The sequence below is a fragment of the Podarcis erhardii genome (assembly GCF_964252035.2).
Source record: "Podarcis erhardii genome assembly, chromosome: 6".
NCBI lineage: Eukaryota > Metazoa > Chordata > Lepidosauria > Squamata > Lacertidae > Podarcis > Podarcis erhardii.
Genome location: NC_138510.1, coordinates 34373532 through 34399846, shown reverse-complemented (window position 1 = coordinate 34399846; position 26315 = coordinate 34373532). Strand labels below are relative to the sequence as shown.

Below are 26315 nucleotides of genomic sequence, written 5' to 3'. Positions count from 1 at the left end.
ATGTTTTCTGTGGAATGGGAGTCTTGCGTTCATAATTGAATAAACTCTATGTGTAGGGCAGTGTGCACATGAATTTTTGCATGCGGTGAAGGGGATGTGGAGCTCTGGAGTGGTGGCACTATTTTTCTCCTTGCTGAAGCCACCAAATTCTGCATCTTTTCCAACTTCACGTGAATTCAAGTGTTTGGTTCAACACATGAACTCTGTATCCAGAGCTCCCCTCCGTGTCTCGGTGCAGATTACACACTCACCCGCAGTACCTTCCCTTCCCCACACTGTACAGGGAAGATTTGCAAGGGGGCTTCTACTCACGTGGCTTGAGCTTATCCGGATCCCTCATCATGCAGTAGGTTCTACTTGTGTTCACGCAAACATGAGTAGAAATCCCCTGCAGACCTTTCCAACTCAATGTAGAGAAGATTGGGGACTAAGCTCACAGGGTGATGTGCATAGGCATGGTGGGGGTGGAATTTGTGTGCACACTCCTGTTCCCAACCACGAGCACTGCATTTGCATGTTCAGGCAAACATAGGAACGCAACTTCAATATTAGTGCTTAAGGATCAATGATCCTGTGCAGCAGGGAGCAGATGTGTTGTCTCTGTTGTCTTTACGGTGGCTACTGAAGTCCTTCCTGTTTCAATAAGCCTTTTAAGATGAGATCTTTCTCAGTCTGTATCTGCACTGGAATGGTTTTTAATACGCTTTTATCATTTTATCACTTGTTATTTTATATCCTGGGCTTCTTTGAGAGGAAGGGAGGGGGTGTACATTTAATTAATAAATGCAATAAACTTGTGGCCCTCCAGATGTTGCCAACATGGCCAGTGGTTAGAGATTATGTAAATTGTGTTTTACATAAGTGGTTTGACTCCAGATATGGTTCATCTAGATATTTATCTATGTTATAATATTTTCAGTATATGCACTCACATCACCTGAGCATCAGAATTCAGACCTTTTATGCTGTTCTGATGCATGATTGTAAAACAGAGGACTGTGGGGACAAACATGCTACTAGCTCCATGCCTTGTCACTATTCTGGTTGACCTACACAAGTTGGAGTCTGGCAGATTGCAATGAGGGGAGTCCTGTACCTGTGGAGGCTCCTTGTACGTTTTGAACTCTGGAAAATCAGGGCTCTGAGACGTGCTTCAGATAGTTGCCTTCACACTCATGGAAAGTAACTGGAATGGCAGTGGGGGTGGAGATAGCATGTGCTTCATGTATTTACTCAACCCAGATAGTGAATGCCTGAAGAGGACTAGTGTACCCAATAATGATGCTATTATATCAGTTCAACTGCCTGGGGAAAAAATATGCTGTCTCTAATCACTCATGTAATTTAGGTTTGCAGATTTCCATGGTAATACTGTGAAGGGGAGAGGAAAATACAAAAGGTGCTGGTAAAATTCTTCATTTTTATCCCATATATCAGACAACAAGACATTTTGAGAAGTAGCTCAGTGATGCTTGACAATGTACTGCTATAGAAATAATAGAAGCAGGAGTTCAGTTTGGAGATGTACCCTTATCATTTTTCCTCAGTGTTGTTTGGAGGTCTGTCAGTGACATCCTGTAACCCATTTTGTTACCTTCTCTCTGAAGAATGAGAGAACATGTCTGAGTCTGAATGACAAATTCCAGATATATTATTATTCCTGACGTTTCCTTTCTAGGAAAGGAAGCCTCCCAAGACTATGCACCAAGCAGTTATTAACCAGAAGCTACAGGGCCTGAAGACTCTTTTATAAATAACTATGTAAAGAGGTGAGAAACATTCATTGGGGTAATTTACACTGTTCACCCAATTCACCCTTCAAAAGTGCCATTGCACAGAAACTAGCACCTCCGATGTTGGCAATGTCAAACACACGCACCCTTGGCTTCTCCACTTCTGTTTATGTACGGTGGGTCATGGGCCTGATCTCACAGGTCACGATATGTTTCCCAATAAAAATTGTTCATATACCCAAAGCCTGAAGTGAAAGAATTTTTACTAGAGCTGGCACCATGGAAAGGGTATGGATGTTGACGGTAAACAAATACTACTGCTGGCAGTGTGAAAGGGCAGCTTCTGTGGGATTGCTCCCTCAGGAATGCCAAGTGCTGTGTGGATTATCTATACCAGCAGGGGTTAGGAATTGAGCATTCTGCTGACGAATTGCTTCAGCGCCTCCCCTATTCTGAGCTCACTTTTCCCTTTGCAGCCTTTACAGTATGGGACTTCTGTCTCTTAAGTTGATGTGGCTCCATGTTATCATCAAGTCTAAACCAAATCTGAGAATCTGTTTTACAGAGGGTTTTTTTAAAAAACACACACACACAAAAAGCAAAAACAGGCAGGACCTTATTTTGTCCCCTTTCTGCCGTAGTGTGGTTTGGAATCTACAATTGTCTAATCTTGCATTAAAAAACTATGGCCTTGTTGGCAGCTCTGCAGAGCTGGAGTCTGCCTTGCTAGCGGTATGTAGAAGTTGTGTGACAGAAGAGAAAGGGCTAGGACAGCCTACTTACTATTATTAACATTATTTATTAAATTTGTATACCACCCTATACCCTCAGTGGCCATCACAGCATCCCTAGGAGTGACCTGAAAGCTGTGTAGGAAAGCCTGATCTATTACAATTGCAGTCTCTTCTTGCTATCTTCTACCTTGAGAACATCTTATGGTTTTAAAAGAAAACCATAAACAGCTGAGGAAAAAAAGCCCTGGGGATCCTATGGCTATTTTAGGTATGCCCATGATTTAGGCTTCCCTAGGACGCGGGTGGTGCTGTGGAGGGATGCGGGTGGAGCTGTAGGTTAAACCACAGAGCCTAGGGCTTGCCGGTCAGAAGGTCGGCGGTTCGAATCCCTGTAACGGGGTAAGCTCCCGTTGCTTGGTCCCTGCTCCTGCCAACCTAGCAGTTCGAAAGCACGGCAAAAGTGCAAGTAGATAAATAGGTACTGCTCTGGCGGAAAGGTAAACGGTGTTTCCGTGCACTGCTCTGGTTCCCCAGAAGCGGCTTAGTCATGCTGGCCACATGACCCAGAAGCTGTACGCCGGCTCCCTCGGCCAATAAAGCGACATGAGTGCTGCAACCCCAGAATTGGCCATGACTGGACCTAATGGTCAGGGGTCCCTTTACCTTTACCTAGTGTTACCTCAGTTTCAAAACCATGAAGCATAAGCACAAAATCCTGTTGAGGGTGAGGAGCTAAGTAGGGATGGAGACAAAATTTGATTGCACTTAAAGGTGAACTTATCTAATTCCCACTTTCTGAAACAATGTGCTAATTGAAATACACCCATGTTTTTGAAATTTGAACTTCTCTGAATTTTGCAATGCAGTACTCTAGCCAAGTGAAGTGTACAAAAATGCATTCACCAAACTGTGCATATAAATACATATATTAATGAGAGCAACATACAAAATGCTTTATATTTAGGAAAACTGCTTTGCAAAATTGTGTGCATAAAGCGAAACTACATACCAAAAAGTGTCTGTTAGAAGAAATTCACACTAAAATGCTGCTGAGTTCTCATGAGCACTTTTTTTTTGCACACTGATATGGAAATGTGGAGGACTGAGTTTAAAATTGGGAGTGGGGGAATGAGAATTGCTGCCTCTTTTATCTCTTCCTGTGACTAATGACATCATCCAAATGAAGCACCTTTTTAATGTGGCAGGGGATTCATTTCATGAAGAGTGAGCTGAACCTTTTTTTGAGACCCCTCAGGGACTGAAGGGCGCTGTCCAAGATTTTCATGGACTCTCTGGATACAGGATAGGCCTCGCTTGAACATAAATGTGTCATCAGCCGGGCCTCCTTCTGCAATTCTTGCACCTTTTCCTTTCCTGGTCCCAACAGGAATAGGCGACTGGGCTGCAAATTGGGCATGTTCCCCTCAAAGTAGAAAACAGTTGCTAGATGGAAAGATGGAAGTTCAAGGATGCAGAGTGTAAAATGAGATATGCCTGGGAAAAATTATGCTGAATGAATCTAAAAAGCACATGACTTGGCCTAAGGAATGGGAGATTATCCATTCACTGTCATGAAGATAAACATGTCACAGACGGTCCTTTGGACCATCTGGGGACACCTGATCTGCCAATAAAAGAGATTGACAGGAGCCTGCTGGACTTCATTAATGCCCAAGGCGGAAAACTGTTTGCTGCCCATTATCTTCACTTCAAAGTCGTGGATTTGCACCAGTCAAAAATGGACAACAAAAAAGAGACCAACATTATTCTCCTCTTTTGTCTTTCTCATGGGTTGATTTATACCTCCTGGCCTATTAATCAACTTCAACATCTTAAGCATCCACCACAGCCTCCACACATTTACTGAAGCCACCTGTACTTTGTAGCCTGCCAAACAAATAATTACTTTTCTAGTACCTGTTCCATCCTAATTTCTACTCTGCTTCATATCTATATTGCTGTCAGATCCCTGCACACTACTTAATTTTCTGTCTTTTTCTGTGTCCCTAGGGATTAATCTTGCGGTCAGGATGTTGTTCAGACCAACAGAGTACGTTGCCAATTAGTTCATCCAGGTTGTGTTTAAGATTGGTTTTCTTTATTTTATTATTATTAAATTGGACGGGCCTGAGTCATCTGCTTCCACTGGCAAAAGGCCAAGCTACATGTACATACCAGATAGCCTTTACTCTTAATCGCTGTCTCCTGGCAAGCTCCAAAAGGTGAAGCAGCTTCTCTTCCTATCAGTCTAAGATTTCTTAGACCACAGTAGTAGGGAAAGTGTTTCTTTACATTCACACATGGGAGCGGATTCTGCAGTCAGGTTTGGGCTAGATTAGAATAAAATACTTCCTGGAAGAATCCCAGTAGACAATCATTTCCTGTTACGTTGTATTCTTTCTTTCTCCCTCCCATCTATAAAAAGCCATACAGAACATGTTGTGTAAGGAATATTGCATTTTTATTTTTGACAACCGGAGCAGTTAAGAAATCATTTGTTTATTTATTACTTGGGGGGGGGAGCAGAGAATAAATATGAAATAAAATGTAATACTGTGTTGCCTAAACGTGGTTTTCTAAGTACTTCAGCTCATACCTGATCTACATATGGAGAAGAATGAAAGTGGTCCAGTAATTAAAAGGTGGCAGACTGGACTGAACTATTCTAGGTTGCAAGAGGAGTCACAATTTTTATAATGTTTTCCCATGTTGCTGTTGTTTTAAAATCCTTACAAATAAAATACTATCACAACAGGGAGATGCTAGCCCATTTTACTTCTTGCTCTGCTAGTTTATTTGTTGTGGGGAGGCTTTTATATTTAAAAGGTTGAATTCACCAGCAGTCTGAAATGATATGTCAGCTCAGGATTCTTAGACCACTGGTTGTCTTCCAGTGGTAAGTTCAGAGTACCTGTTTAGCTATTCAGGGGACTCCCCACTTGTGTTCCAGGCCCCCACGCACATAAGTAAAACATGTGTAAGTGGGGAGCCCGCTGCAGTACATTCAGCTTCCCGCCCAATAGCTGTTGAGCAGGGTAGCATTGCAGCAGTGAGAGCTCCTGTGCCCTTTAAATGTGAACTCAATCGTATTTCTATTCCATCCCTAGTCATGGCCACCTTTCTCTCTCTCTGGAATTTGTAATGTGCTGTGATGACTGCTTACATAGTTATGACAATGCCTGTTGGGACAAATAGTAGTAAACTATGCCAAGTGCAAAAGATTAAGAGCCAATTCATACAGCCATTCGACATGAGATTACAAAATATTGGTTTTGCCTGTGACTTAAATGCTGCCTGGTATACATGATTAAGCTTTCACATCACCGTTTTAGATATCTTTTGAGGGTTTGCTGTGGTGTATTTTAGGTATGCCCATGATTTCGGCTTCCCTAGGACGCGGGTGGTGCTGTGGAGGGATGCGGGTGGCACTGTGGTCTAAACCACTGAGCCCCTTGGGCTTGCTGATCATAAGGTTGGCGGTTCGAATCCCCGTCACGGGGTGAGCTCCCGTTGCTCTGTCCCAGCTTCTGCCAACCTAGCAGTTCGAAAGCATGCCAGTGCAAGTAGATAAATAGGTAAACGGTGTTTCCGTGTGCTCTGGTTTCTATCACTGTGTTCTAATTGAGCCAGAAGCAGTTTAGTCATGCTGGCCACATGACTCAGAAACCTGTCTGCAGACAAACACCGGCTCCCTCAGCCTGAAAGCAAGATGAGCGCCACAACCCCATAGTCACATTTGACTGGACTTAACTATCCAGGGGTCCTTTACCTTTACCTACCTTTCAAGACATTTAATCCTACACATAGATGGGTCACACACTTCAGCTACATTTCATAGTTTCTGACAAAAGCGGATGAGAAAGGGATTGCAGTTGTCTCAGATCAGCAGAGACTTGTCATAAACAACGAGTGTGAGCATGCCTTTCATTAATTCAGTTTCTTCCCTCATGGGGCAAGACCTTTCCTTATTCTCTGAGTGCCTTAGAGGAGCAGACTATACATTTAGCCTTCCAGTAGCCTCGTAGATGAAAAGAGACAACATCGTTCTCCAACTTTTCCTTTTTTCATTCCAGCTCCTTTGGCCATTTCCAAGCAAAGGAACACGGCATTGCCTCGGGGACATCAGCAAGATCAGCTGATGATGACAATTTGAGATGTGGGCTGTGTCTGACCAGGCTTTCTGTCACCAAGGTAATCTGCAACTGGTATCCAACAGCTTCATTCAGCAGCCTTGTAAATGTTCTCAGATCGCCTGTCCACCCCTGTGCTATGCTGCAGCTCCTGCTGGGGCCCTGAGGCAAATGGACAAGACGAGAGATCGTGTGGTAGTCAAGTTGTAAAATGAGATAAGATTTCACAAAGCAAATGAAATCAGTTACTGTCAGATGTGCTGCTAGGAGTATGTTTCAACATTCGGTGCACATAGCTGAGTGCGATCTGAAGAGAAACCAGAGTATCCTGCACATGGCTGATAGCTAGCTTCTTTAATGCAGAACAGATCTTCTCATTCATGGTGGTTTATAGAGATAAACAGCTCTTGCTCTCTTCTTCCAAACTTTTCTACTAATCTCTTACAATGAACAACAGAGGGTGAAATCTACCTGTTCTCCCACTGTTCCGTTAATAGCCCAGTGCTCTCTGGATCAAAGTGTACTTAAACTAAGAGAGAGAAATCAGAATCTGAAGCTCTGTGCTAATGGAGAGTCTATGACTTTACTGCAAAGTTGATCTGTTGTTCCCTTCTTGGGCTAATTTGAGCTCGGCTCTATGACCTGTGGATTGCAAATTCAAGCCAGCCTCTTATTCAGAAGTAATTCCTACCCTATTACGCCTTTCTGGTGCAAGTCCATCCCTTCCAGTATGTTTCTGCCTTTGAAATGCATTGAGAGTAATAGCGATACCAAGCCACTTCTCTGAGGGTGCCTCCTGTATTTTGCAGGTGGGATTCACGCACATCTTGGCACTTTAGGTTTGTGCAGTTAAAGGAGATTAGCGTTCAATAAACAAATAGTAGTGTTGTACAACTCACTGTCCAGGACTAACAAAGATCACTTTAATAATACATAAAAATGATGATGGGGATTCAGTTTACATTTAACGGTGAACCTAACCAGTTCACACTTTCCAAATCAATATGCAAATAAAAACACAGCCATCCTTCAAAATTTGCACTTCTCCAGATTTTGCAGTACGATTCTGCAGTGAAAAAATGCTTACAAAATTGCATCTGTTAGGGTAAAATGTGCATTAAAATGCATGCATTAGTGAAAATGGCATACAAAAATGCATTATATTAGCGGAAATTTCTCTGCAAAAATATGTGTTTGGGGCAAAACTGCATACAAAAATGTGTATATTGTGAGAAATTTATACCACAATGCTAATGAATTTTCATGAAGACTTAAAAAAAAAATAATCACAAATTGAAGTGAAAATGTGCGGAACTGAACTTAAGACCGGAAAACTGAGAAATGGAAAGAAACTAAAATGGATAGAATTCCCCTTCCCTGCTTGCAAAGTACTTTGTCCCTTACCGTCAAATAATAGAGAAGGAACACTGAAATTTAGCAGATTCCAGAAATCCTGGTTCTGTGCAGAGTTTCAGCATTGTGCTTTTATGGACTGCAAAAACAAACTCATTTCCAGCTCCAACAAGCAGGAAAAGATGTCAAGGGTGGTGCTGAATGATAACTCCATTCGGAACCATTGCATCATATCATAGCAGTGATGCTACTTTGACTGGAGTCCAAGGTGTCTGCAGCCTGGAGCAATTGCTCACTGTCCAGCCTCAGACAAACATTCCAGGGGAATCTAATGCCTGTACCTGGCATGGCTCCTCCCGTGCCATAAATGGTTACATTACATTCGAGCTGGCATTAAAGAGCAGGGCTGAAACCTCATCCATCCAAACCCCAAATTGGCTTATCATGTGTGCAGGATATCAGAGATCGCTAAGCCATCTTGAAGTCTATTTACTTTCAGACAAAGGCTAGAGAACAAGCTCTCTGCTTCCTTGAAACTTGCCTGTAGGCATTCTGTGGTTTCTTTGATATGTAATGTAACAAAAGGCAATTCTAATTGTGTTGGAAATGAGAGTATGGGTTCTTCTGGCACTAACTGTGGTTGCTGGTGCCACCTCTGGACAGGGGCAGGGAGTCCCATAGACCTGGCACAGAATCAGAGCAATGCTGTGGTGGGCCCCTCTAGCTCAGAAATCTAGAGGCAACCCCCTCTCCCCAATGCATTGTGAATGTGTGCCTAATTACTGTAGTGTTTTTGCCTTTTGACACACTTAGAATAAGTATGTGATGTCATTGGTGCAAAAAAAAAGAGTCCTTTGTGCTCAAAGAAAATGCTAAATTAAAACCAGGATATCCGCAGTTATTGGATATACCTGCTATTGGCTATTAGAACAATCTCCTGCATGTCCAGGTGTGAGAACAGTTTAAGAACAGCAATGCATACCAGGTAAGGTGATATGGTGTTCTGTGTGAAAGATCTGAAGCAAGACCTAAGAAACATACTTTTTGCTTTCCTGCTTCCCACCGCTGCCACCACCTCCTTAGCCGGCCCAGCCTTTGTTATCCAAGAATACTGTTACAGAACTCATGTTGTAAACTGAGTACAGGAAACTGAGATACGAAAGCTTTTGGGGTTTCAAAGTCACTCTTTTGCTTCTCACAGTTAAACCATCTGGTGACGGAAGAACTGGTAAGCCATGGTATTCCAGCTGTGGGCATTTCGGTAAGGGCACCTGTTGTTTCTCCTTTTTTAGGTTATTCTGTTTTTCTAGGGCAAGAGTGGGCAAAAAATAATAATAAAATGGTCCAGAGATGAATTCTCTCAGTCTAACCTCTTGAGAGGTGCATCCCCTTTTGGAGACAGAGATAAAAGGGTTTGAAATTAATTAATTAATCTGGAATAAATACTGCCCTGCTTCAGTTTTAACGATAGCTACGTCCTATTAGAATTCCCAACCCTGTGCATGCCTACACTTCTGGGTTTGGTGAGGTTTCTCTTGAGTAAGTATGCAGATATATTTAGTACAATAGACAAATACAGCTACTATTCTGAAAAACAAGCGGAAGCGATTCCTTTCTGACTTTCATGTGCCACACGCGCACACAAAAGACAGAAGTCTACCAATTTGTTCTTGAACAACAGGGCAAAGAACATATTGGGTGCTATCCAACTAACTCGTTCTGTCAGTGTAAGTATTTCCACTTGTGCAATGGAACTTCCTGCCTCACCCCCTTCCCTGGTACTCCCTAACTCTCTTCTAGATGGTTCCCCAAACCTCTGGAGCAGATTTGGTGGGGGTGCACAAGGGGAGAGGGGAGAGGGGAAAGTTGTGTTGTGCAAGTGGAAACCCTTGTGCTGACAGAACAAGTTCATTGGCTATAGCCCAGCTTCCCCGAGCCATACAGTCAAGAAAAAAGTATTTCTAAATGCCAAGGGGGGGGGATGAACAAAATGGGATTGAACTCCAATGAGATGGTAGCCTCCAGTTCCAGGGACCTCATAAAATGAGGTTGAGGTTGAGCAGAAGAAAAGAATGGCAAGGACATTTGAGTGGATGGGAGGAATTGGGAAGTTGTCCTAGACCGAGGAGTGTTTATGGTCATGTACAAGTCTGCTGTACATCAGCTGTTGACTTTTCACAATGCATGTTGAACCTATTAAAGAACTTAATTGAATGTAATCATTTTTAACAAATAAATAAATTAATTACATTTAAATATATTTGTATCTTACTGATATCTCTATATACTTGTCTTTTGAGATATTCATGTGTTAAGACAATTTACAATTTAATAAACAAGTGCTACCAGTCAGGAACATGGCCCTCCAGAGCACAGCTCTGGTCAGCCTCAGAAATTGAGCTAAGCGAGCAAGGGGCCCCCGACTCTGTCAAAGTTTAGAGAGGACAGCCCATCCCCCCTCATTCCCAGGTAAGAAGCTGTTAGCTCCCAAGGAGAGGAAGAGTTGTAAGTTGGCCCGAGCATTGCCAGGCAACTAGCAGATAAGCCAGAGTCTGAGGCTGTGTCTTCTGGGAGTGGGGAGGAGGCGGGCCAGTCCCCATACTAGGAGGCTGGAGAAGCTCAGAGAACAGCGTAAGGAAAGGAGAGGAAAGGCGGGATTTTGGCATTCTTCCTGTTGTGGGAGGGACAATGAGTCAGACTGAGCAACTACTGTTAATGAGAGCACACGGGAGGCTGTGCTCTGGATGTGTTTTTTCTTGTAAATAAACTTGCATAAAACTGACAGTTGTTACTGCTTATCAGAGTGCTTGCCTGCCAGAGAGCATTACAGCACCATTCAGTGTTAGAAAGTAAGGGAATTTATTTAAAAAATCCCTTTTCATGCCCTGTTATGGAAACACACAGGAATCAAAGCAGCCCCAAAAGCAAAGGGTAAGATATAACGTACCATAAGCTGGTGTCAGTTAATGCCTGCAGCCAGCTGCCCCCCTACGCTCCTTTCCAAATTCTCTGGAAAGTTGAAGAACCTATGGAGAAAATTTTGAGGACTTGGGTGCAGGGGGAGAAAAGAGAAACCAGAATTTCTGTGGCATAAGCCAATGTCTGTTACACAAGTCATTGTGTACCACCCCAAAGTGCATTAACATGTAGCCTTAATTAGCAAGTTTTCATATTCCTTGATTCATAAGTAGTCAGCAGTACTGGCATTGCAAGATGACTTTTCCATTACATTTGTAACAGTTTGATGGAAGTCTTATTGTTAGATGCAGTTAATTTAATCATTGTATTATATATTGATTGGCACCTGAAGTGCTGGATCATAGGAAACAGCTTTTGTGGAAATGACTGTCTTGAATGACAGAGACAAGCAGCATTGTTTGCCTTTGTTGTCTTTCTCCCACAGCCTTTTGGAACCTGGAAAACATCATGCAAGAATGTCATCCAGGCTGGTTTCGATACAGTGAAGGATGTTTTAGACTCAGGCTATGTCCCAGTTTTACATGGTGATTGTGCTCTGGACTCGGAGCAGCACTGCTGCATCTTATCTGGAGATAAAATCATTGAGGTGAGAGATGAGTTCAATTTCATGCATACCAATATGTAAATAGCACTGTGTTTATCCTTAGTAGGCCATTCCCATCTTTGTCAGGTAGTTCAGCTGGCAGCTAGGGATGGGGAAGACATTTGATTCAATGTGCTTCTAATGGTGAACCTATCACTTTCCAAAACCATATGCAAACCGAAACACAGCCATCCTCTGAAATTTGTACTTCTCTGAATTTTGCAATGCAGTTCTCCAGCCAAGGAATGTGTACAAAAATGCATTGCTAAGATAACATATGCCAAAAAGCCCATATTTATGAAAATAACATACAAATGCATTGCCTTGGGGGAATAAAAATGTGCATAGTATGCAAAATTACATATAAATTTATTATGGCATAAGCATCTGTGGACTATGGTCCACTGCACTAAATGCAGCAAACTGTGGTCCTCCAAAAACTATGCCACAATACATTGGTTAGTCTTTAATGTGCTATAAGTCTCTTTCTTGTTTTCTGATCATTTACATTCTACAAATTGTGTATAATCTTCCATGTCACTTTTGTAACTGTGCATAAATATTTTGTATGAACATCAGCAAATAGTTTTTAAAAAATTATTGCCTAAGCTGCAGGGAGGTTTTGCTGTTATTATTCTCTCTCTTCCTCTGAAGTAAACAAATTCTCATAATACATTTTCTGCATTTTCAGATACAAGGTTAATATAAGAGGTGGCTCTCAGATTTTAAGTTGCACAATTAGAACAGAACCATAGTTCCATGGTAGATCACATGCTTTGAATACAGAAGGTCCCTGGATTCCTCTCTGTCATCTGAGGACTGAGAAAGGCCACTTTTTGAGTTACAGAGAGATTCTGCCAGTGAGAGCAGGATCCAACTGAGCTAGATAGACCTGACTCAACATAAAGCAGATTTACATGGTTCTGTTCAATTTTTCCTCTTGCAGGTTCTCGCTAAGAAATTCTCTCCTAGGCGAGTTGTGTTTCTCACAGATGTCAGTGGAATTTACAGCTGTCCACCTGATACCCCAGGTACAGAATACACATGTATAAAATAGGACAATTTATTTTGCACAGGTGTGAAGTATTGGCATGAACTATTGGCAAATCTAGCCAGTATCCAGATCAGCATGAAGAACTAGCGATTGAACTATGCAATTTGTAATAAGCATAACCATAATTATTCATGCAGTCTTGTCTTGACGTATTTCTGTTCTACATATATCTTTCAGCAGATTTGACATGCTCTTTCCGAGCATAGGCATATAGAAGGGTTGTGAGAAAGAGGGTATTTTCTGTGGTGTTTTGAAAGGGCAGTGGGAATATTGAAACAGAATCCAGGAAACATATATAATAGGCACCATATTTACACATGTCTTTAGACAGATGTGTGACTTGAGAGAGTACAATCATGCCCTTATAGAGTAACAATATGGTACCTTAAGTGATGTGCAGAGTCATTAAAGAAAGCTGGGGAAATTTGGACCTCCAGATTTCTGTGTAATCTTCCTAACCATTATGTCATTATGCCATCATGTCATCCAGGCTTCCTCCTTTGGCACAGGGAAATGACACATGGATTAAACTAACTGTTTCCATGTTGCAGTGTCTTTATGCTTTGGGGTTGACTTTTTCATGTTGTGTTTTGAGACATATATCCTTCTGGTAGCAATTCTGAACCATGTGTTTATTTTGGAACAGGCGCTAGGCTTGTGGATTCCATTGTCGTCAGCCCTGATGGAAATATGGAGCCACCTGTGCTCAGTTCTGTGCTGCCACATGATACTACTGGAGGTGTGTCCTTGAAGCTGCAAACTGCTGTAAATATCGTTTCCCAGAGTCACGGAACCATTCCAGTTCTGATCTGCAAACTGGACAGCGAAGCAGCTGAAAGGGCTTGTTTGACTGGGGAGCTGAAGGAAGGCGAAGGCACAACATTTTCCTTCGCAGAATCATGAAAACGTCTCTGCATGAGCCTTAAATGAGGTGGAGGAAGAATTTAACTGAGGTGCTACCATTGGACTTCAGGATCTATTTGTTGTACTTGTCATCATCGATGACAGATACCTTGAATTAAATCTGTGGTCCACTGATAATGTATTAGCATTGAATGATGGCACCATCTTCTACTATGGCGAAATATTGTTTTCCGCCTCAGTGACCTCAGTGTTCAAAATAGTTTACAACTATGTGACTACACAAGCCTCGGTGGACTTTGGTTACACTCAGAAATTGTATTCACTGTGTTAGTTTTAGCCATTTCTGACATTCCTTTCACACTTCAGTACCTATATACTGCCGGGTTGCACTCACTCTTATTCACAGCAGAAGGTACTACAGTGTGAAAGGGATGTTAGAAATTGGGGTTGCTGCCTCCCCTCAACAGCTGTTGAGGGGAGGGGCAATCCTGGGGGGGTTGATGCTCCACAAGCGACTTTCTGAAAGGATCCAATGCACAGCCCTACACAAAACTGGATTTCCAGGACAGCAAGCGAATTTTTTAAAATAGCAAATATCACAGAAACAAGTGCTGAACTTGCTCTAGATTTTCCTGGTTTTCTGGAAGTGGCTTTTACATCATGTGAAAGCTCAGGTATAATGTGGAAAGTAACAGAGGAACATCAGGAAAACAGAATGAACTGGCCTGTGAATGCAGCCTTAGAGATGGAGATCCCTTGTTGATTTGTTATCCCATATCCAAATAAACTCTCCTTTCTACTCTCCATTCCAGGTTGATGCCAGGGAGTTCATCAAAATAATAAGCCAATTTATATATATAATGTACTATAATAAAGATAAAAATTGGCAGCATAATAACAGTTCCAGATAGCCAAAATAGGAATAAAAAGCATATTAACATTGAAATCAGATTAAGATAATGATGGTGTTTAGTCACAACAATAATAATTAGTAGTCACATTTATATTCCACCCTTCCTTCAAGGATGCAAGATAGCATTCACGGCAATTATCCTGTTTTTACCTCATGAGAATCATGTGAAGTAGTTTAGGCTGAGAAGGAAAGGAAGAATGTATTTGTCTTGGCCAGGATTACCCAGTGAGGTTCCTGGCCATGCAAGGATTCAAGCACAAGTTTCTCTGGTCCGTGTCCAACGCTATTGTTTCCACTACGCCATACTGCCTCTCCATTTAGTACTGGAAGGACCTTAGCTCAGTTGTTGCCCTGTTTTACACTGCGTGAAGAGCCTGAACTCAGATTACGGTTTCTACCAAAAACATTAATGCTCTAATCAGCACAGTACATAAGCAAAGCAAGGGTCAAAGGCACAACAGGGGCAAGAACCCTGTTATATAAATTATTATTATTAGGGAAGTTTTTAATGTCTGATGCTGTATTGTTTTTAATATTTGGTTGGAAGCCGCCCAGAGTGGTTGGGGAAACCCAGCCAGATGGGCCGGGTATAAACAATAAATTATTATTATAAATTATTATTATTATAATGGAATGGAGCAGGTATAGCTTTAGCGCAGCCAGCAGGGTGCATATTTGGTCTGAGGAAGCAAACAGGAACTCCTTCTTGTGTGTCTGTGTTGTCTGTTCATGCCAGCAGTGGTGTCTCCCATGTCCTAGATGGCAGAGGAGGAGAGAGGACCAGCTTGGAATTGGCCTTGGTAGCTGATGTTTCCTTTAGAGGAGGAGGCTTACCTGTGGGAGCTGAATGGAACAAGATTCCGGGTACACAGGAGGCAGTGTTGCGGCTAGGGGTTGGACTGGTATGGGTTGATGAAATAACAGCCCACTAGGTTCCACCCTGGGCTCAGAGTCCTCACCTGCCTCATTCTCCCCAGTTCCTGAGATCAAGAAGCAGTTTTTCATCTATGTTTGAATAAAAATGATTCAAGACAGCAGACTGCATGAAAATTATACTGATTTTTAACACACACACCCCAATTCACAACGGTGCCTGAGATCAAGCAGCAGATTTTCATGTACGTTTGGATAAACCTGGACAATCTTTTGAATCAAGATGGTGGATTGTAACTTTCAGGACTGCATTGATTAACCACTGGTTTCAAAATTGCACTGGTCCATTTGTTTCTTAGAATTCCTGAGCAATGCGGTCAAGGCTGCTAATACAGTACTGTATATGCATATAGGGTTCTGCTTTAAAAATAAAATAAAAAATACTGCAAACCTTTTGGTTCAAAAATATGGGACATCAATATTTTAACAGACAAATAGAATAATAAGTTGGAAGTGAAGTTAGGCATATTTTCAGTCTGAAAGGTGGGACTTGGTTTGCAACCAGAAAGTGTGGGCTTTTGAACAGCCCTGAGATATTTAATGAAGGGCAGTATGTAAATCATTTATATCTATATCTGTAGCTGTAGCTGTAGCTGTAGCTGTAGCTGTAGCTGTAGCTGTAGCTGTATCCACACACACACACACACACACACACACACACACACACACAAACACACACAGTTTGAGGAAGTGCTACAGTTTAGCAGGGATTTATACTGCTCTGTACCTCAGGCAAAATGCCATTTCTACGTAGTGCTGCTTCTGCCACAGTCCCACTGGCAGTAGAATGCAGAGAAGCTGAGACAGTCAAGGCAGATCAGCTGAAGGAACTACAGGCCTCAGAACAGAATCTCTGAGAAGTGGATGAGGAAGGAGGGATTGAGTGACTGACCTGCCAAGTCGCTTTTCCGTGTACTCTTATTGCAGCACCCTGTTGACATTTCATTTCAGTGTTGACCCGCCCTAACCCAGAATCAAATCTCTGTGTGGTTCCTTTTCCTAGATATTGCAGGCTAGCACATAATTTCCCCCACGCCTGAATAAATACTGAATTCACTTTTGAAATATAAACATAGAAAAAGATTCTAAGAAAGAAAGAAGAACAAGGCAAGGCTAAGGGGAGGGACAGTAGAAAACAACTCTATAGAATAGGTTTGTATCTCTAAATGGGGGCAGATCTGACCATGTGGTGAGACCTGCATTGCCCCCGTCATACAATTTCACACACCAGATTGTGTGAAATGCTGTTGGCCTAGACACACCCGAAGAGAGCTTGCACAAGATCTGGATTTGGTTGTGTGAGAATTGCGAGTGTCTTGGCCAGGTCAGCAGCCAAGAGGATGCTGGTGCAAGCAAGAGTTATCTCAGACAGCTCTGGCTCTACTATTTATAGCTGATCACAGAAGGTGACAAAATTAAACTTAAGTGCTAGCAGGTTTTGCATTTAAAGATCACACAAGTTCTTTCTTGTGGGAAATGGTATTCGATGGTGAAATCCTACTTTCCGGTCAATAACATTCTCTTTGAATGCATTTCTGGCAAAATTAATTTCTGTGCAAAGAAATGCTCTGTTGCCATTCTGAGAGATGCCAGCTCTGGATTGAGACAAATTTGCTTTTTACCATACCAATAAGGCAAAACGGTACAGGAAAAGTAAAGGATATGGTTTCAAATTGCTTTTATGAAGCATGTTACTACTTCCAGATGTTGTCATGTTTCCTTTTGGAACCGGTAGTGCCACTGTTTCCCCAAATCCAGAACAAACAGAAAAAACACGTGTGATGTCAAGCACCACGTGCACTATAGGACAGTTACTGTGGAGTCATCAGCCCATTAAGATGCACAACCCAGAGAGGGGCAATTTCAAGTTAGTTGGGCAATAAGGCTTGTATTGGTTAGATTGAAGATGTGGTGTTAAACTGCTGTGCAGAAGCAGTGTAGAAGAAGAAGAAGAGTTTGGATTTGATATCCCGCTTCATCACTACCTGAAGGAGTCTCAAAGTAGCTAACATTCTCCTTTCCCTTCCTCCCCCACAACAAACACTCTGTGAGGTGAGTGAGGCTGAGAGACTTCAGAGAAGTGTGACTAGCCCAAGATCACCCAGCAGCTGCATGTGGAGGAGCGGGGAAGCAAACCCGGTTCACCAGATTACGAGTCTACTGCTCTTAACCACTACACCACACTGGTGTAGCCCCTCCAATGGAGCCCAAAATGAACCACTGTACCATTTTTAGTCAACAGTTAGGTCATTCACACTTGTGTGCTTTGAACATTCTGATTTTTGGAGAGGTTTGTAGATTTATGAAATAGAAACATGATAGGATGCCATCAGGTTCCAGTTGCTTGGTATGCTTCTAACATGGTAGAGACTATGGGCACACTGATGTCAATTGTGCCACATGGAGAAATTTGGTGTTCTAAGCCAAAGGACCAAATTACCCATCTAAATAGCAGACTTTCAACTTCACACAATTAAGGGTTTGGGTGTCCTCTTCAACCATTACTGCTAGCGATGCACTTCAAAGAGAAGAAAGACAGGACCCAAACCAAGGATGAGTGGGCCTTCCCCATTCCTTGCCCAGTGGTGAGAGCCAAGCAGCAGATGCACTGAGTAATTTGTGGCATTGCTATTTGGGAAACAGCCAAGTGCAGCTCAGGGGGTGTTTTAGTCTCACGGAAAACCCACCACTAGGTAAGCCCCTAGAGGAGAGGGGGGAGATTGGTGAAGTTTTGTTTGGCAGTGCTAATGTGGGAGTAGTGGGCAGAGTATGCCTCAGCATTGATGGCTCCTGCCAAGGCACTTGGGCCGCAGCTGCTGTCGGGTTGCCAGGTGCTGATTGTGGCCCCGAAGAAAGGCTATGGAACTGGCCAAGGGCTGCCAACGTCTGGGATCCCCTGGACATATCTGGGATTTGTCCATCAGAAATGGCATCTGAGTGGAATTTCCAAATATCAATAAAAAATATCTGGGAAAACCCAAGTTGGAAGTGTTGCTTTTTTGGTGAATTTCCTTAAAAAGAGCTCAACAACTTTTGTGTCTAGATTTTCACTTTTTGAAATATGGCAACCCTAAAATAGCCTGGAGTTGGGGTAGTGGAGTAGGCAATTTGATTTGCCTTCATTTACACCGTTGCTAGTGCTTAAAGAAAGAAAAGCAATAAGTAGTGTTTATATGGGGTAATGGGAGTAATTGCTATACCTTTGAGGCAGATGTTTCGATAACGGAAATTCTAAGGTAGTTAGCTAAATGTTCATAAAAGTTGTATGTGTATTCTATAACAACCTGGCTGTTATGAACCAGTAAGGAGTACATGTATGCCTGCTTCACTGTGTATTTCCCTAGTGATTTGTTACAAGGGATATTTAAAATTTTGTAACAGCGTTTCACATATAACAATCTCAGCAAAGTTTTATGAATGTCTGAAAACTCAGAGATGTGGTGAATAATGCCAACAGTCACCTGCATGTGATTACCTGCATTTACTTGTTTATGTTTTGGAAAGCAGGGAGACAGATAATCTGTTTTAAGGTGTTCACAAAACTTTTTTGGGATTGTCAACATTGGTGTGTTAATGTTGGCAATCAGCAGGGTTTTTTGTTGTTGTTTTGTGTACACTCACTATAACATTTATACAGATGTTGGAGCAAACACATTTTATTTTCAGTTTATATCACATCCTTATCCTAAAGATCCAGGGCAGATGATATCTGAAAGACTAAAAATAAACTTTGGCACTTCAGTGTTGAAATACACATACAGAGAGATCTACTGCAAATACAGGCTGCTCCATTCATTTCAGTGGAGGGACAAGTGTTGCCTTTTGCATATGCAAATCCAGTCGCTTTATTCAAGTGACCAGGAAAGCCATAAGAGAGTTCTATGTTATTGTTTTTTGTATTTATATTCCACCTTATCCTTCCAGGAACTTAAGATGGCAAGTATGGCTCTCCCCATCCTCATTCAACCCTCACAACAACCCTGTGAGGTGGGTTAGGCTGAGAGGCAGTGACTGGCCCAAGGTCACCCAGTGAACTTCATGTCTGAATGGGGATATGAACCCTGGTCTCCCAGGTCCTCTTCTGACACTCTAACCACTATACCACCCTGGCATAGAAGGATCGAGGCAAAGCATAAAATTATACAAATCACAAGAAGCTGCTTTTCTCTTGATTTCAGTGGGTCTACTCTAAGAATGACTAACACTGGATTTCAACCATAGGCTTTTAAAAGTGCCCCCTCTAATGTATGTAATAAGAACATTAATTGTTCTAATTAATCTTCTAAGGTTAATAACCACAATTAAGGTTTTAAAAAAGAAAAAAAAATCGGAAAGTGCTTAGCTATTGGTTCAGATAAAATTGTGAGTGCTCACCACTTCTGAAAATGTAGAAGTTTCGCCGCTGTATACAAACATTGTTGTGCCCCTCATGGAAATATTTAAAGGTTTTACCAGAAGGGGGGAGCTTTGAAGGTTTCAGTTTGAAGAGGAAATCAGATCCGCAGAAAATTAACACTTCAGAATTGATTTATGAAATGCCAAAGAATTAGAGTTAATCTCAAATTTGTGCAGCGCCGTCTCTGGCATGTACTGGAATAGTATAGTGGCTACAAGGCAGATGCCATAAGTTTCCAATAAAAAAAATCATTTGGATTTATTACAGGCTAACAGCTCTCTGACAAGCTTTCACCTTATGAAAGGGAGAGGGCAAGAGAGAGATTAAGAGAGCGAGAGGGGGAAAGCGAGACGGACCGAGGGAGAGGAGCAGAGGGCTCTCGATGACCTAATTCTAAGTTAGCTGTTCAGTTGCAGGAGTATTGACTACAACGTAGACCCTTGTGGGAAGCAGCAAAGAGGAAGCTGTGACAAAGGCAGAGAAGACAGGGAGTATCCTCACGGACAGGTGAGTCACAAATTCCTGAAGCTCAGGAGCATCTCGTGTTAGATTGTACTTGCATGACAGAGGCATCCTTTAGCTGATACTCTTCATTTGACAGCTGGGTAAGCAGCCAGTGTGATACTTCTCGAAGGACTAGAAAGGGGAAATGCATGAGTTCCAAAATAGCCTCTTTAAAGCTACCGAAACCACCATATGGTTATGAAGTGTTATGGGGTAACAGAGGTGTGCAGAGAGGGATGAGGGAGCTCCCTTCTGGCTGGTTTCTTGGTATAATTTTTAATGTATTAGAAGCATTTAGGGCAGCTCTATGGGTTCACCTAGGGTTCCCTCCTTTGCCCCTCAGGACTGCTGATTAAAGAGGGGTTTCTCTGAGAAAGTACAAACCAAGACGTGGATTCTAATCGGCTGCATTCTTCTAATATGCAATTGTCCTTATCAAATATTGGCTCTTCATAGCTGAGGCTATAAAACTGGTCGATGCAGCTACTTGAATTAAATTGAAAATAACATTTGGTCAGACATCGTAGCATACCCAACACTAACCCAAAATGCAAGATAAATTATAGGAGCTATTCTCTATTTATATGGAATTCTAGAATATGGATGGAATTCAACACTCGGCCTACTCAGAGTAGACCCATTGAAATTAGTGAACATGAGTAACTTAGGTCTATTAATTCCAACGGGCATACTCTGAGTAACGTTTAGTTGACTTCTACCCATTATTTCAAGTGTAGAAGGCTAACAAGTTAAGGACAAGAAGCTGTAAATTGGAGATTTCTCTCCTCCAAAAAAATAAAATAAATGAACCATACTGCGAACATGGCAATAATCTTGCATACAATTATGTGCCTTTAAATTCCATTGAACTGAAGCACATAAAAACGGAGTACACTTACAACTTTCTCAGTAGTATTGATAAGACCACCACTATCCTCAGATTCCAGGGAATATGAAAAATATTAATCTTCAAACCTGAATATTTTCTGCTATATTTACCTTTTTTAAAACAATGTGATTATTTGATTAACCCCTTATGTGCCAGACGGCACCATACACGAAACTTTTGGAACACCCACTGTTAATTTTAGCTGGAGCGAGAAACCATCTGATGAGACGCCCCAGCCATATAAGGCTATATGGAGCGGTAGCGCAGAGCATAGTTTCTGCGCCTGTTAATATTCAGGCACAGAAAAGCATTTTGACACATTCTAGCAAAGGAAGATAGGATGATGTGTCTAGCAGGCCTTCTGACTTCCTGCCTAGGTAGCAGGGCCAAACAGCACTTCTACCTCTGTTGTTTTCTCCGGAACAGGAGTGCTGGGAGACTGGAAGCTGTAAGAGTAGGACGGTCAGGGAAGAAGTGTGAGTGTCAGATTTAAAAGCAAGCAATGCCTCATCTAAATCAGACGTCAAGTTGACAAACAGCACTGGACAGTCATTTAAATCAGTTTTAAGTGAGGGAATAGCAAAGATTCTGTACGTCAGGGGGAAGGAAGGGTCTAATTTATAGCTTGGAGGCTGCATGTTGACGCATTCTACATTTGTGAGGTTAGATTTTAATCCTTACCTCCCGCTGACCGGCACACAGGCACACTCATATACCACTTAAGTGTGCAAAGACATCAGAATGACAGCCATTGCTTGCTGGAGGAAAGGTCTCGCCGTGCAAGAGGCATGCTACAGTTTTAGAACTCTTCAGATATGCAGCCCATGTCTGACATAGAAGCTGCAAGTTGGCCACCTGTTTTTTTAGAAGCGCTTCTGAAAGCCTGCAAACAGTCAGTGTCAAATGCATTCAAACTGTTATTTAGAAGACCCAACGTGGACCCTCTAAATATGAAGGCCTAATTTAAAGTTATTACATTTGACAGACGTCCACCTGTGAACTTGTTCTCTTTGTGCAAACAATGTACAGTATGAATGCCAGTTTGTTATTCACAGCTCATTTTGGTCAATGGGTTTGGGGTCAGACCTATGGGGACATTTCATCTCAAAAGCTTATGCTTTAGAGAGTTATACGTTAATTGGTAGCTTCCTTTACCACCAAACTGGAAGTGGTTGGGGTGGGGAAGCCTACCAAGTATTCTCACTTCAGTCAAAATGTGGCCACAAATTAGGTCAGGGCTTTCTGTTGCTGCCAGGAGTCGATTAACATGTACATTTCGGCAGTGGTAAAACCTGTGCAACAGGGCCGCACCATACGGTTGTCTTAACAGAATGATTCCCATAAGAAAACTGAACACATGCCATGTCAGAAGAAAAGCTAGCTGTCCTCATATAAACAGCTTCCCGTATAAAAATTAAAGGGAGCATGGGAACATAGGAAGCTGCCTAACACTGAGTCAGACCATTGGTCTATTTGGCTCAGTGCTGTTTACACTGAGTGGGACCTTCTTCATGAAAAGCAGAAGCTCTATCACTGAGCTATGGTCCTTCTCACTGACTCCAGAACTAAAAGTATGAACAAGTGCTGTAGCATTGTGTTAATTCATTGCTTATATTAACAAACTAAAAACTTTTGATCCGTTATATGTATTCCTATGTAGGTGTAAGGAATCAGATGTAATCGCTTAATTAAAAACTAGTATAATTAATTGACCATGGCTATAGCCCTATGCTATAAAGCATGTCAAAGTGCAAGTAGATAAATAGGTACTGCTCCGGCGGGAAGGTAAACGGTGTTTCCGTGCGCTGCTCTGGTTCGCCAGAAGTGGCTTAGTCATGCTGGCCACATGACCTGGAAGCTGTACACCGGATCCCTCGGCCAATAAAGCGAGATGAGCACCGCAACCCCAGAGTCGGCCATGACTGGACCTAATGGTCAGGGGTCCCTTTACCTTTATAGCCCTATGCATGCATGCTTGGGAATAGGGCATGCTGAAGAAAATGGGGCTCGCTTTCAAGTAAGTGTGCATCAGAATGTGTTACAGGATGTCTGTAATCATACAATGGCCATAGTGTGACTCAAAGGGCAGGATGTAACAATCCTTCTTGGATAATCACTATTCATGCTACTTGTAAAAGACAAATGTGCATTTTTCAGTGACATCTCTTAAAGTACATGAACTTGTATGATGCTGGTAGGCTATCATATAAATCTGTTTCATAGGGAGATATGCAACCTACAGATCTATTTTAGGTGTTTTCTGTCGCAGAGGTGGGGAATAATGATTACCAGTAATCTATAGGCCTTCAGTTATTGTTTTGTTGCAACTCTGACCACTGATCATCCTCACAGGAATTGATAGGAGCTGGAATCCAGCAACTTTTGGAGGTCCACAAGTTCTGCACCCTTGGTCTATCTGAAATCCACACAGTGCCATGCACAGTATACCAGGAATCTTAAGGAACAATGCATGAGGCAACACTTCTGTGTTTTAAAAGTAACTTGAGTAATAGTCATCAAACCATACAGCCAAAGACCTTCACTAAAATTGAAGCATTTATATTTCTCGATCCCTTAGGGTTGATTCTCAGAAAAACTCACAGTGCAGAAACTGTTGCAACAAAGATAGTTACATACATGCAGAATTTTGAGTTCATCCACCAAGTCAATATATATAGAACTCTGAGGGTCTTGCTGGCCCCCAGACATAACTGCATCTGTTCACAGCACTAATGATTGCAAGTCATAGTGAGCTGCCACTCCCACCCCCCCAAAGAGGGTAGTCTTTGGGAATCAATTTTAAGTGGCAATATACTCTCAGGAAAATGCCCATCTGCCCCTAAAAATGTCTAATATAAATCCTGTGCTCATTCAAATGATGTGTGTATTGCTGCAGTAAAAATGTAATGTATAGAATTCGCCGGAAGACTTTGTAAAGCTGGTTATGGTTTCAAAACCCTTTTAAGTCCCATTGATGGCCTCGTGAATGTTTTTAACTATCCTTTTCCCATTCTGAATAGTTTATGCTGAAATGTTCCAAGCTGTCATTTCCCACTAGAGCTCTATTGGGCATGGAGTTTGGTCATATCTGACACTTTTGCCAAAGCACATGCCTATGAGCCAGTTGACTGAAAAAAGTTTAGACTTTGACCCCTGAATATTCTTCAGACTAAGAGGGACAAAGACCCTTTGAGATGCATCATTAATATAATGTAATGTAATGTAATGTAATGTAATGTAATGTAATGTAATATAATATAATATAATATAATATAATATAATATAATATAATATAATATAATATAATATAATATAATAATATAATATATCAGTTTCTAAACAACCATCTCAAGACAATTTACATGTAAGATAATTAAAAAAAAAACATTAAAAATACAAAAACAGCAAGTACCTTTTTAAAAAAAGACTAAAACCCTAATGCAGTAGACACTTAATGTAAATACATATTTATCCAGCTAGGAAAGCCTATTGGAACAAAAATTACTCCAGATGTTTCCATAAGTTGCAGATGGTTGTTGCCTGTTGCATCTTGGCAGGAATGCTATTCCACAGAACAGGGGAAGCCACACTAAAAGCCCTGCTCTGTGTTACAGTGGAGAGGGCTTCTGAGGCCTTTGGAACATGTAGGAGAAACTCTTCTACAAACCACAGCAATTTAGTAGGTGTATAAGAAATAACAGTAGCCTGAGTGAATGTGTTGCTTCAGCCCAGCGGTACTTGAACAACCTGGGAAGATTCCTACCCATTTCTTGCCACAGATGTTTTGAGCACACAATGAAGGCCTGTGTTTATTACTCTCAAAGTCTGTCAGAGAAAATGGAGGATGCAGAGAAGCTTACCTCCTCACCAAGAGCGGAGTTAAATTTAATCCTGAGATGATGGAGGATGATAGGACCGCTCTTTGCGGCAGTTGTTTCCCCCGATCCTTTTACACTGACTCTGGCAGAGTACATTTGGTCACATGAAAGAAACGCGCTGAAATCCATGACCGCTGCTAAATGTGTACAACACCATCCAGATATTCCATTGCTTTTCGGGTTTCAGTGGCGCACGAGTTAATGGCACTTGGTTGGGCGGAGCAAGACAGACAAGCAGTGAAATGGAAGAAGGTCAGTCTCTCAGAGAGTTTGGCTTCCTCACAGATGGTTTTAATTTATCAGACCATTTGGAGGAGATGCTGGTTCCATTTTGTGTCTCAGGGCTGAAATGGGATGGACCTGTTTTCTGGTGCCTAATGTGAATCACTGTAAAAAGAAAAGAAAAATTTAAGCGTTCCCGACTGGTTTCAACTTTCATGACAGTAACGCTACCAATGCCATGGGCAACAACATCCCCCTCCCAACTTCGTGAAAATGGGAAGGGCTAAGCCTTGCTGCCCAATGATAGTATTGTTAGAGTGGGAAGGGCTTTGTTTTGTTTTTTTTTGTTGTTGTTTTTTTTTTTGAAAAATTGGTTTTATTGCAACTTTTCATTATTGTATTTTCTGTATGGCTCAATTTTATGTACACCACTCAGAAACGCTAAGGATCAAATGGCACATAAATGCCTTTTTAAAAAAACCACAATCGAATAATTATAGGAGTGATGTACCCCATCGTTGTCAGTGGCTGAGTCTGTGTGGCTTCTGCAGACACAAAAATACAGGAAAAGTAAGCAATAATAATAATAAAAAACCCTGCAGTGACACTATGGGAATGGGAAATTCAAAAAGACATGATAAGGGACTTGTCACATCATGCGTGACATGTTATGGCATCATAAACTAAGTGCAGCAATGCTGCTTGCTGGGGATAATAATAATTGTTTTCCAGGAACTTCTGTCAAGGGTTTCACGACTGTTTAACAGTGTTTAGTGTCACATGTGTGACTTAAATCAGGGAAACCGTGACAGAATTAACCCATCCTCCTCTAGCACCACTACTGTGATAAAAATCGGAGCCCTCTGCCCTCTCCTCCATAGCTGCTTAAAGTAAAAATGAAATCACTGGGAGAAGTGTGGTCAGATTTCCTGCATCAGACATAACTTGGCTCTTGCTTAGGAGTACACAAGTTCTGCTGCTTGTGTAAACCAGTCATGGCTTCAATAGGATATTTGTATGTCACTGAGAGGCAGTATAATATTCTGAAAGATCCAAACAACATTGGCATTAGGCTGCTTATGTTCCTACGGCCAAGGAAATTGCCAGAAGAGTATATTTCATTGTTGCCCCCCCCCAAAGGCTTATCTGA

At 41.8% G+C, this 26315-nt stretch overlaps 2 protein-coding genes across 51 annotated transcripts in view; both read left to right on the top strand.

The window, feature by feature from the left end:
• Positions 1–819: 819 nt before the first annotated feature.
• On the top strand, positions 820–13607 carry LOC309344244 (uncharacterized protein; the record flags this gene model as incomplete). The annotated part of the gene is made up of 7 exons (XM_081866492.1): positions 820–829; positions 1724–1769; positions 6541–6658; positions 9152–9211; positions 11354–11515; positions 12459–12543; positions 13213–13607. 7 exons carry the CDS (start codon positions 820–822, stop codon positions 13467–13469), a joined length of 738 nt encoding a protein of 245 aa, XP_081722618.1. The 3' UTR covers positions 13470–13607.
• A 6233-nt stretch (positions 13608–19840) lies between these two features.
• Positions 19841–26315, top strand: part of IGFN1 (immunoglobulin like and fibronectin type III domain containing 1) — a 48524-nt gene continuing 42049 nt past the window's right edge. For 25 of the 50 annotated variants that reach the window (XM_081864843.1, XM_081864832.1, XM_081864857.1 and 22 more), the window contains exon 1: positions 19841–20179. The gene's annotated coding sequence lies outside the window, so the exon portion shown is untranslated. The remainder of the gene's footprint in view (positions 20180–26315) is intronic. The other 25 variants (XM_081864831.1, XM_081864871.1, XM_081864868.1 and 22 more) reach the window with 3 other exon arrangements.